Source organism: Syngnathus scovelli, chromosome 2 (genome assembly GCF_024217435.2).
Source record: "Syngnathus scovelli strain Florida chromosome 2, RoL_Ssco_1.2, whole genome shotgun sequence".
Classification (NCBI taxonomy): Eukaryota; Metazoa; Chordata; class Actinopteri; order Syngnathiformes; family Syngnathidae; genus Syngnathus; species Syngnathus scovelli.
The window spans coordinates 399301-412375 of NC_090848.1; the positions used below are offsets into that span (position 1 = coordinate 399301).

General features: G+C 44.9%; 1 protein-coding gene across 11 annotated transcripts in view; it reads left to right on the forward strand.

The window, feature by feature from the left end:
* LOC125987921 (neural cell adhesion molecule 2) overlaps positions 1-13075 on the forward strand; it is a 186861-nt gene that overhangs the window by 134120 nt on the left and 39666 nt on the right. For all 11 annotated transcript variants that reach the window (XM_068649927.1, XM_068649921.1, XM_068649926.1 and 8 more), the window contains 5 exons: positions 1816-1959; positions 2161-2298; positions 6961-7078; positions 10120-10289; positions 11180-11325. In XM_068649927.1, coding sequence (XP_068506028.1) covers positions 1816-1959; positions 2161-2298; positions 6961-7078; positions 10120-10289; positions 11180-11325 — 716 coding nt within the window. The remainder of the gene's footprint in view (positions 1-1815; positions 1960-2160; positions 2299-6960; positions 7079-10119; positions 10290-11179; positions 11326-13075) is intronic.

Here is a 13075-nt window from a genome sequence, read left to right on the forward strand (position 1 = left end):
ATTACAAAAATTCAGAAGCTTTTGCTTTGGCCAACCAATTGATGAAATTCATCAAAACCTTTTTTGGTTTTTTTACTTATTTACATTTTAGTTCCATGTGCTGAAAAGAAACGATTTTTTTTGGGGTTAATCATCAAATTTGGATGATGCCAGAACATATCATTGTTTTTTGTCAACGCTCTATTTGTAACATATCACGACTAAAAAAAGAAATCAAGTGAGATAAGTCCGATATCGCAAACCTACATCAGTTCATGCTTCCCTTACTTGATACACTCAGCGCCTGTACTGGCAAAAATATACGTACATTAAGAAAAAAAACTCACCTTAACCAACAGTACCCACCACACATACATACATACATACATACATACACACTGATACTCTGTCTGATCTTAAGGCATGGTCACCTTTTTGATCCGCTTTCAATGAGCCGTTGCCGGGGACATCACAGCCTCAATTTCACCTGCCGCTGTTAGCTCCTAAAAAACATCGTTTCCATAGCAACCGACTATCAGTCGCTCCAGCCCTCAGCGCACACGTACATGAAAGTCGACCTGAAGCCTCAGCAAAAGAGCCCTCAGGCAACGGGCCAGCCAGGAGCCGATTGATTCGGTGTCGAACATGAAATTCATTGGCGGCGAGAGGAAAAGTGTCAATATCCTGTCACGAGGATCTGACAACACCATGACGGCTGCCTCGAATCTTGCCGCCCCTAACTGGCACCTGCATCCAGAAGGGGGGAAAAAAAAAAAACCCGCACAGACGTGTGAAGAGATTGAGTTACCTTATTGCTGCTTGCGATCATAAACCGCTAGCTAATTTGTAAGGCAACAGATCCTGCCATGAGCCCAACAAGATGCGTCGTGTCTGTGTGCGGCCGGCGCACCGTTGCTTGTTTCCCTGGCGCTCGGAGCCTCTCGTCCGGAGGAGGAGGAGGATGGCGGCGGCGGCGCAAGCAAAAAGGAATGAGCCTTTGAGCCCTCGACAGCAGCGCAAGCAGCAAATAAGAGGAAGAACAGCAAGAGATAAATCATAAGAAAGCAGCCGAATGAATGACAAATAGGCGCTGTGGCGGCTTGAACTTAATGACAGTGCTGACATGCCAGACACGTGCGCAGGCAGCCAGGCGGCCAGGCGGATGGATGGGAAAGCAGCTTGACATAAATCAAGCTGCAAAATGCTAATGGTGTAGCCTGTTAATGGACAAGAGCGATAGGGGAGCATAGCATTGCTTGATGCATGCGTGGCTTCCAAATGCAACTTTGGATTTGCAGGCGGTTGCCTCAAGGTGTCAACACACGACTCAAGCTTTTTACAATCCATTATTCCATCAATTAATCGAGTAATCCCCTCCATATGCTATGAATCATGTTTCCTAGTCTGGGAGGACCTGGTGTCCAAGCATCCCAGATTTGTCGCAATGCCAGGGGTTGAAGTCGAGTGATTTTAGTCTCTACAAGCCCCCCTCAAGAAATCGATATTTGTTTTAAATTGCTGTCGACATCCGCCGTGATTGGCAGCGTGCGTGCTTGCTTGAGTAGCGCTTGCACTTTCCATTTCTTTTTAATTTTGGCCTACAAAGTCAGCGGTAATGGGATTAGCTTGCATTTCATTTTAGTGAGTGGAAAAGCACACATCAAGCACACAAGTGAAAAGTGAAGATCCAGCTACTTCCATCCAAAGTACCATTAGCATCCTTTTTACAATCTCCTTTTGGGACCGAAAACAAAGCAAACGTTTGCACAATACGTCAATATTTGACTGTATAACCAACGTTGGAAAAAAAGTCGACAATCTGGTTTGATCTGGCAGAGAGGCTGACTTTTCGAGACATCCAGTCGCCGCAGGAATTCCGCTACGGTGATACGGCGGAGGTGGTATGTGATGTCATCAGCTCGCCGGTGCCGCAGGTGGTGTGGTCCTACCAGGGGAGGGAGATCACTGAGGAACGCCACGGTAAGTTGAAATGAGGCCCAAAAAGAGAGAGAGAGAGAGAGAGAGAGAAAGAAAGAATCCGTGTCCATTGGATCTGTTAAACGTCTGCCAAAGATTGACTGACCATTTTTGTCATTTTCATCAACATGCTTATCAGGCTGCTCGATTTTTTTTTTCCCTTGTTTTTTGAAAACGTTTCTCCCCCTCCGCTGTGCGCTTCAGGCAGGTTCAAAGTGCTGACAAACAACAGCCTGCAGATCCACCGCGTGACCAAAGCGGACGAGGGAGTGTACCGCTGCGAGGCCAGCGTGGAGGCTCGCGGCGAGATCGACTACGTGGATATCGCCGTGGTGGTCAACGGTGAGTTGGATGAACGTCAACAACGGTTAGTTATGTTTCCATCCCCAGTCTCCTGTTATTGCTTTCATGCGATTGGAAATGTCAAAAACGGCTAGGAGGTTTCAAGAAAAAAAAAAAAAAGAAGGATGGAATTTGGATTTCCTAATTTGGATTCATCTAGCGGCACATCTTAGACCGTTCCTGTCTTGTAACGGTTGAGCTGCTCCATTCCTGACTGTGGTAATATCAAATTGTCCCTTGAGCCCAAAAAAAGCTGCGTTGGATATGACTCGCCGCTTATACGAGGCGAAGCTCGCTCATTGATTTGCGACATGGCGCCAACAATCGCGGTGTTGGGCTGAGACAAAATGGATTCTGTACTGGCCGATGGTTTCGCCAAGTTCACTTTGGCGATCGCTTTCGAGCCAGCAATGCGCTTGCCGTTGCTTGATGTCCTCAAATGTTCAAATACGGCCCAAATTGTACACAGCCCGCCGGCCGCCCCACACATAGGTTTTTTTAAACCCATTTAATCGGTTGAAAATGGCTCAAGGTCACCTCAAGAGTGAAATTCGAGATATTTTTCAATGTTTGTTTTGTGGAGTTTCAAATGAAAAGACTTCAATGCTATAGGAATCGGTCAGATTGCAGATGTAGAATTGAATAGAATAGAATAGAACAGAATAGAATAGAATAGAATAGAATAGATCTTTATTGTCATTGTCTCACTTGTACAACGAAATTTAAAAGTGCCAGCTGATCAGTGCATAAAATAAATAAATAGAATAAAAAGATTAAAAAAGTACAATCTAAAAGACCTACAGAAGAACATACACAGACATACACCGACAATCTTTTTTTTTTTTTTTGCGGCATTTAACGTGGCTGTGGGGTAAAAACTGTTTGCAAATCTGCTAGTCCTTGACCTAATCGCTCTGTAGCGTCTGCTGTATTGTTGCTATTGTGCAGCTCAACGTTTTGTTTTGTTTTGTTTTGTTTTGTATATTGATTGCAATGGCTCAAAGCTCTCAGGCCTTTGAAAAGAGTTCCAGGAAGGTGCTATGATTGTGGCAGTTGGCCTTTTTCAAGTGCTCGAGTCTTTGCGAGACGTTAAGGGTCGAAACGAGTGCGAATGTTGCTTCGACCGTTTTAATCAATGTCGTATATTTACTTGAGTCTGTTAAATTTGAACTTGAACATTGCTGTATGTTGATATTGGTGCGCAACGATAAATGACAGCAATATCCCGGATGATACCGACTGCCTCTTTTTGGACTTGCGCCACTTCTCTTGAGCATATATATATATATATATATCAGACAGAGATGAGACAAATGGGCAACTCCAGCCTCAACTTGGTAGCTTCATTGAAATCAAGGCAACAAAACTCCACAGTTTGAGATGTGCAGAGTATTTTCAGAAACCAACAGGAGCCACTTTTATTGGGGGAAACGACTCTTTTCTCTTTTCATTCCCTTTGTGTGGAAAAAAATCCCTATGAAAATAACAGAAACCTGAAACAGCAGAGTCCATTTCTATGGAGAAGTGCCGCATGGCCATGACTGTATGCAATCAGCTGGAGATAGAGCGGATGGCTCGGAGGCTCGGCTACATTAAACACTTTTATCAATCAGCTGCCGCTGCCGCTGCTGCTGCTGCTGCTGGGGGGGCGTATAATAAACAAAGATGGAAGCCTGCTTTTGTCTGAAGAGCCCAGGAGGAAGGTGGAAGAGGAATGAGCACTGTAGCTCCGCCGCTATTGGCTATCCTCCCGACATTGGGATCAAAGTGGCTTTTCAAACAAATCTTTTTGACATGGTAGCACCTCAAGGCATTTCACGGGAAGTCAAGTGGAAATGTAAAAACAAGTGTTATCTGTTTTGAAACTTTGATTTCTTTTTTGCCCAATGTACTATCTTCTTGTACCACTTTGATCTGTGCGCTGTTAAAATAGTAGCGTGAACTCTGTCTGAACCTCAAGCACGTGTCCGTCCGTCCGTCCGTCCGTCGTCCTCGCACTTCAATTTGCCTTGTAGCAACACGCGGTCGTGCTGTTTCGTCGACAGTGAGCCGGAGAAAGTGTCACTTTTGACTACTTCGGCAGCGTGTCAACACACATTGCCAGAACCAGTCATGCGTAATAAGAGCAGGACGGAAGCTGCTTACGGTATACTTTTCTCCTTCCATTTGGTGTCATAAATATTCATACCTCTGTTGATAAGCGGACTGTTTTTCTGACATGGAAATTCAGCAAACATGGCGGCGGTGGGCAGGCTGGCGGGCGGGCAGGCTCGGGCGGGCTGCCTGCCTGCCTGCCTGCCTGGTTGGTGTTTTGATGAGGCGTTGGTCAATCAACCTGAGGGCAACACAGCTAATAGGCTGCGGAACACCTCAGGAAGGAATCACACGGAAAAGCTGCAATAAGCCTTTCATCCACTGCATTAAAAATGTAGAGGAATGGGCTCAGATATGACATTCATCAAGGGATTTGTTGAGGCAAGTTCCTCCCAAGCAGCGATTGTTCAATCCCGACTTAGAAGCTCATCGCTAGTTTTGGGCTTTGCCATTAAGTGCATGTTTGAGACGCTTTAATAAGATTGGGAAATGATCCTGCTGGCTAACGACATCAGTCAGCGCAATTTTTGTGCCGGGATGTGAAAATGCGATGGATGGATGGATGGATGGACGGACGGACGGACGGACGGACGGACGGAACATAATTCAACAGAATGTGCATATACACACGCATCCATGCATGCAGCACACACACAAAGATGTGTTTAGTTTATGTGCAAATTCTAAAATGGTGTCCAGTAATGATGGAAGACGTCATTTTCTTCCAAGCAAAATATGTCATTTTCCTGACGTCCCCTCTATCCTCCCCAGACATTGTTCGGTTGCCCACTCACTTTCATTCTTTTCAGCTGTCAAGACAAACAAATGGAATTGTCTGTCTGTCTGTCAAGACGGTCTTGTTTTATGTTTTGGGAACGCATTCATAAGCCCCGAATAAACATGTGCAAAACATTGACCTGGACAAGCAAGGTTGAACCTAAACGTCAACAAGTGCTCCCGGCCGGACTCCTGAATGGACACAAATGTCCCGCATGCACAAGCACTGCGGAAAGACTGATGGCTCTTCTGAGTGGCAAATATGGACCAAGTCCATATTTGAACGACCTTTCGTGTGGGTGGAATGTTTGGTGTCTTTGCAGAGTGTATGTTACATTTGGTGTTCCATTTAAAAGTGACTGTGCACACTGTGTCGCTGCTTGTGTGTGTGCGCAAGGACTTGTTTTGACAAGGTCCCAGCATCCCCTGAGTGCTCTCATGACAGCCTTAAAAGCCTTCAGTCCACCAAACGGCACTGTGCTTGCTTGCTTGCTTGCTTGCTTGCTTGCTTGCTTGCTTGCTTGCTTGCTTGCTTTCTTTCTTTCTTTCTTTCTTTCTTTCTTTCTTTCTTTCTTTCTTTCTTTCTTTCTTTCTTTCTTTCTTTCTTTCTTTCTTTCGCTGCTATGCAACCAGCTCTGCGCTTAGTTTTCACATGCGCATTTGCTTTCACTTTCAATTCTCGAAGGTGGAATGGCTGGCGGTGTCCACATACTTTAGCCCAACTAATGGCGCTAGCTACCAAGTTCAATAAGAAAGTGTGAGTGCATTACTCCGGTGCACGTACGTACAAAGTATGTGTCGATCGACTCGGTGAAGAACCATTTTGTGTCGTCGGTTTGCTCTTTTGAAGCGCTGTGCCCAGTTAACAGGGAGTCGTCGAGGTCGCATGTTGCAAAGGAATAGTCGGGAGGGCTTGGGAGCAAAAATCGATTGGCTTGGAAATCGACGGTTATCACACCGAGCAGATGCTTGCTTCTCACAACCGCAAAATTGCGACTACTCAAAGTGTTTGATTTTTCCTTTGACCACTTGTATAGCATGAAAGCTTTTTATCAAAAGCTCGATGAGTGAGCTCACTCGGACCTCTGCTTAATGCATGATTGGGTCGGTGGTACCGGTACACGGTACTGTCTTTTAGTTAGATCGATAGATAGATAGATAGATAGATAGATAGATAGATAGATAGATAGATAGATAGATAGATAGATAGATAGATAGATAGATAGATAGATAGATAGATAGATAGATAGATAGATAGATAGATAGATAGATAGATAGATAGATAGATAGATAGATAGATAGATAGATAGATAGATAGATAGCGAATGTTTATGATCCAACTTTTGTGTGCAATACATTTTAATTGAATCATTATTTTCATGCATTTTCCACTTTTCTTCTATTCAAGAATAGTGATCAAATCTCTGATCTACACCGTCACATTGACTCTTAGGTTTATGTTTCTATTTTTGATGGGTTTTTTTTTGTTGTTTTACTCGCCACTACAAAGTAGAACCGGGGAATTAATAACACCTTCACACTATTTGTTCAGCATTTTTCTCATGATCTATTCCAGGGAGACTGTTTCTTTCTTCTTAGTTGAGAAAATCATAGCTTGTTTGAAGGTCATTTATTTGGAAGAAAATGTTAACGAAGGTTCATTCGAAATATCCACTCACGTTTCAGCAGGATCAATCGCAAATTGCACATTTGGTACTTTTGTGTCCAGTTGTGCACAGTTTTGGGTGGCCTTATTTTTCTGATGCCATTCTTTTCCCATTGTGTCCACAGTTCCCCCGGTTCTGTCCGTTACCCAACAGTCATTCAACGCCACCGCCGACTACCAGGAGTCGGTCACCTTTACCTGCATCACCTCCGGATCGCCCGACCCTGTGGTAACGTGGCACAGGTATCGTCCACTCTTAAGAAAAACATCCCATTGCATCCCATTCACGGAAATCTCACAGCAGCTCTTGCCAAAACACTGCCGCCGTAGAATTTGCTTTCCCAAATGCGTCAATACTTCCTGCAGGTAAAACAAGGAGCTGCGGCACGCTGCTTATAGATCAAGTCGATCAACTTTTGAATTTATATTCCTTCCGTCCTCGCGCACAGGCCTGGCTCCCTCCCTCCCTCCCCAGCCGTCTAGTAATAGCGCACGCTACTTTGGGAGCGGGGGTGTGAAAATGAGCGCCTGGAGAGCCTTTGACACCGCGCTGTCAGCTTTGCACCTAGTGCTCCGAAAATTAGCTCATAGAAAAGCAGCCGTTTCCACGTGAGAGTCTATTGATAAAGGTGCTTGTTTCCTGTGGCGTGCTCAATTCTTTGATGCCGCTGGGCAGTAAAAGCGTCGGATTCCTTCGAGCTGCCTTAGCGTTGATAATTGTTCCACTTTGATGGTGCCGCAAGTCTACGCTGCAGCGTGTTCATGTCATGCTTGCAATACGTCAGGCGTGGCACTGTTTAAAATGCTTCACGCACAATCGAAACTGGCTTCCTCCAAAGACCGATTGGCGCAAACATTCAAGGATTGACAATGGTAACACATTTCCATCTGCATTCCATACTTATGCTAGCCTTGCATTTTGTCCTTAAGATACATTCATGAATGTTCCATTTTTTATTATGCATCAGGATTTAACGGGATGAAGACAATTGTGCTGCCAGCTGTGGCTACGTCTTGCGATTTCTTTTTTTTTTTTTTTGGTCTTGGACTGATACGTTGAATAAAACGGTGCGCTTGGGCTGACCAGTTCCTTGCGGACCGATTACATGACAGCCGTTCGTTACGCACAAGTCAGGCTCACTCGTGTACATACATATGACTACCCTAACTCTTTTCACTTGAAATAAAGTGTCTAAAAAAAACACCCAGGCTTTCCATCTTGAGGTGAAAGGATGTCGCATGGCTTGTATAGAGAGAGCAAGATGCTGATTTTTACAACACTTCTCTGCCACTTCAAATACTCAAGAGATTTTGGAAATTCAAATCTTGTCAACAATGATTGTGATAACAATTATTATAATAACAGACGATGTGGGGACAGAACAATCCTATTGATTTGTTTGAAAAACAACAACAACAACAAAAACTGAATTCATCATATTGGGATGTACAGCAGCCCTTACAGCATCTCCGTTGTTTTTCTCCATTTTGTTCTTTTTAATATTCTTAAAAGATATCTACTTCCTACTGGAATTCCCCCATGTAGGGACAAATAAAGGACTATCTAATGTAATTGAGTCTAATGGGCATTGGCAAGTATCCACTTTTACAGGTCTCCCTTTGAACTGTCAAGTAATAGCGACTCCCCTGCCCTCACAAAGTTATTCACTGAACCTTTAAGTCAGCGAGCGTTTTCAGTCTCCCAGTTGCATTTCTTGTCTGCGGGATGTTTGGCCTCGCACCCATGCATCTTCAGTAATGGAGCTCCTGTCAGTCAGCATAATGACATCCACCGAGCCACCTGTCCCATGCTGCTCGTGCCCGAGATGAGGCCCCCCCACCCCCCTCTTTCATTTCCTCTTTGGCTCGCCAACGTTATTATTACTTGGCTTGGCCCGTTTCCTCTGCTGACTTTCAATTATTTGTGCTCACTCTTCCTACAGGAGCTGGTGTCACAGCATTGCATTGTTTGCACGTGTGTGTGTGGGTGCGTGTGTGCGCGCGCGTGTGTGCGCGTGGGTCTCCTAAGTTCCCAGTATCTACCTTTCTCATTGGCATGCAACGCGTGACCTCGCACACAAGTCCATCAGCATATTCTATACTTGCTCTCTTATCACTTTTCAATTCAGTAGCACAATGGCGGCGGTTTGAAAAGAAAACAGGGTCCGGCTTCGGATTGAATGCATTTTATCATTGCCATCAAATAAACAGGCTTGAATAAAAAAAAAAAAAAAAAAAATCATACCTATTCTATTATTTTTTTTGTAAGAACCGTAAACATGAATTTGTGTTTTGCTTTGTTGTAAGGCCTCAGATGTGTTTATAAACACACACTCACACAAGCAAGCACTGGCATTTTCTACAGATGCGATACAAAAGGCGTATCAAAAAAAAAGTCATCCTGAGAAAATTGGCCCAAAAAAACTTTTTCCCAAGAGTCAAAAGACAAGTGAGCTTAGGAAATCGAAGCCGCTTCATACCGTGACGTGTGTGTGATGAAGTCAAGTCAAGTCAAGTCAAGTTTATTTGTATAGCCCTAAATCACAAACAGTCTCAAAGGGCTTCACATAGCCAAAAATTGACAATTATTCTCAAAGCATCCCCTGATCATAAGCTCCCAAAAGGGCAAGGAAAAACTCAAAAAACCCCTACCAGGGGAAAATGAGAAACCTTGAGAAGGGACCACAGATGGAAGGATCCCCCTTTCAGGATCACCAGGTTATAATGGATGCAGAGAGTACACAAGTAATACATAATATGAAAATATGAAGATTATCAACGGCGTATTCCACACCACAGCCGAGGGCCGCCGGCAGCCGAGTGTAGCCAATACACCCTTGTCAGCCTTGACAACGCTGGCTGAGCAGAGGAAGAAGATCGCTCTGGGTGACAGAGTTTGACACCTTGGAGCACGTGTGGAGAATTTGGATGGAGGAGAGGTGTGTGTGTGTGGGGGGGGGGGGAATTTAACCATTCACTAATGAAAGATTCATTTCAAAAAAACATTTGCTCTGTCTTTGCTTCGGAAAGGCCAGCGACTGGAGCCATCGGATCAGTACATTCTAAGTCGACTGGAAGGGGGGCGGAGCTTGAAAGATTCATTTTAAAAAAAAAAAAAAAAAACAACTAAAACCATTTGCTCTGTCTTTGCATAGGAAAGGCCAGCGACTGGAGCCGTCGGATCAGTACATTCTAAGTCGACTGGAAGGGGGGCGGAGCTTGAAAGATTCATTTAAAAAAAAACAAAAACAACAACTAAAACCATTTGCTCTGTCTTTGCATAGGAAAGGCCAGCGACTGGAGCCGTCGGATCAGTACATTCTAAGCCAACTGGAAGGGGGGCGGAGCATGCTCACCATCCGCAACATCCGTCAGGTTGACGGAGGCTTCTACTACTGCAAGTCTGCCAACAAGGCCGGCTCTCAGGAGATGGAGCTCTTCCTCAAAGTATTTGGTGAGTTCACTCGGGCCAAGAGTGGAAAAATGCCCGTAGCTCTCAAGGTTGCGTGTACATCATATAACATCAAGTTTATATTTAATCATATTTCTCAGGCGAGGAGTCCACGTTCGAAAGTCTTCCCATAGTCATTTTTATATTCGAGCAATGAAAGATTTCCTGCCGCCGGTGCAATCGCAGATGTTGTGTCATTCCGTCTTTCGAAGGCTGTGGGATGTGACGTTCCTTCACAAATGCGCTTGCGCTGTTTTGAGCAAGCCTCACGCTCCCTCGAGTGCACTCTCCACAAGGTTAAAAGCTTCCATCCAATACACCGTGTGGGCTCGCTGATACTCAAGCTCGCTCGCCCATGGAGCGACCCATGTTGTTGGAAAGATGGTGAAAATGTGTTATGCAACATTTAGACACCATGACGCACACACACGCACGCACGCACACGCACACACACACACATGCGGCGTTTTCAAGCTAGCTTTGAGTTCCTTATCCGGAGCAAGCAATCTCCCTTAGCACACTTCTAAGGATTGTGTCAGAATGAAAACACCCGGTTCTTCTCCCCCCCCCCCCCCCCCCCCAAAAAAAAAAAAAGAAGAAGAAAAAACCCAGGGAAGGCAGAATGTGCATGGCAGCAGAAGCAGGCTGGATATTTGAGAAAGATGTTTTATCTGTAAATCGGCTGAGAGTGGGCCAGAGGGTTTCCTCCTCGACTTGACAGAAGCAGAAGCCAGTGATTTATAAATGATCAGCACCTCGGTCATGCATCATCCGTGTGTGTTTAAACCTGCCGGCGCAGCCTTCATCTTCTCTTTGGGACCGGCGCTCTCATCTTCTCTTATTTGGACATTTTTTTGTGACTGTCTCCACCCTACAAATACTACATTCTACAGTCCAGCCCCACATCACACAACTGAAGAATGTGACAGCGGTGGAGGGCAACGCCGCCATGATTTCCTGCGTGGCTGAGGGCGAGCCGTTGCCGGACATCTCCTGGAGGCGAGCCAACGATGGGCGGACCTTTGTGGACGGAGACAAGGTAGCGAAACCCATCTGGCATTGGAATTGTTTGTCATCTGGTGGGAACACAAATGTGTAATGCTCAGACCCCGTCCCGTGTTGGTGCATTTTTCCTTTCAGAGCCTCGCTTAAAACACAAGCACGTCCTAAAAGAAACTGTTCAAAAGATTCTGCTACAAATTGCTTGCGTAGTTGTCTAGGTCTTGCTAATCCGCAAAACTAGAATGGAAGCAAGCGGACCGGTTTGGTCATTGTTCTCTAAAGAATAGCGCACACTCAACAACAAAAGCAGGTTCACTCCAAGGGGAAGAAAAAAAAAAAAAAATCCCGATAGGAAACTCGGCCATGTTGATTGTCGGCGAGCGCACGGGTGGGTGTCAAACGCTGGCCCGTGGGCCAAATTTGCCCCGCAGTGTAATTTGATCTGGCCCGTAAAGACAAATTGTGCATGGACTTTGTGTCAATACTAAAATTGAAAATTGTCTTGACTTTTAAAAAAAATAGGGATGTTTCTAGCAATTTCGATGACCATTCATCTTTTGAAATATTAGAACAGGTCGAGTTTGTTGTGCAGCCTATATAATATGAGACGTTCATACATTGATTTGAGTTGACAGTCATCCCAAGGAAACTCTGACTACGATGCGGCCCGCCAAAAAAAGGAGTTTGACACCCATGGCGCTAGCGGCTTCCTCAGGTCCAGAGTCAGCGGCTCATTTGGAACTCATGAAGACAGTGATGGGGAGTGCCACTGTTTTGATGGGGAGGAGCCTTAAGGCGTCACCTCTTACGTGTTCGTAGCAGTCCTGACATCTCTCGTCTCATTTGATAGAAAGAGGGGCCCTAACGAGCTGCATTGCCACAAGGCGACTGAAACCGTTTGTATGCAGGTCGGTGTTTTGGCTAGCATGCCGGACAGCAACAACAACAACACCGCTATTGTGAGCAGCCCCGGAGGGGAGGGGGGCGAGGGGGGGCACACCCGCTGAGCCGCAAATGGAGAGACTCCACACCTACAAATTCGAGAAGATTTTTAGATTAAAGGTGAAATTTGTTCCCCCCCAAAAAAAACAAAAACAATAGCAATTGTTATGATTCAGCCTTTGCGGATTTGCGTTGCAATTTACCTGCTATTTGCTATTTACCTACCGTGTCCCCTCCCTTCCCCCAAGACAATAATGACGAAGCAAACAAAAATGTCTTTGGAAACATCCCCGCTAGGCTATTTGGATACTCGAAATTGGCCACAGTTGCGAAAGTGAATGCTGAATTTTGCCGTCTTTTATTCGCCGTGTTTCAATGCAATGGCGCACAAGTCATCTGCATTTTATTTGTTCATTCTTCTAATGAAGCCCAGTAAAAAGCATTTGACGTCTATGTAAAGTCATTGAGTGAGTGCCTGTGTTTGCCTGGTCTCGTCGAATGCTAAAGGCCAACATTTACAGGTCATTACCGCTATATGTCTTCATAAATGTAGAGTCATAATGGTTCCCTCTTGCCATGTATGAATAGGTGAAATTAGCGTCAGCCTGGACTACAAGTCCATAACCAGATGCTTTTGATATTTTTGCTTCATAATAATGTAGTTTGTCTTTCACCCGCACGCCGCCACTCAGGATGTCAATGACCTTGTATTTAAATTTACCACAAGGAATTATTTGAAATTGAATGAGGAGCAGCTCGGCTACTTGGGGAATGTAATCATGGACGGTGGAGGGACAACAATAGCAACAGCGCTGTTTTGCTTTTTTTTTTTTTTTTTTGCTCAA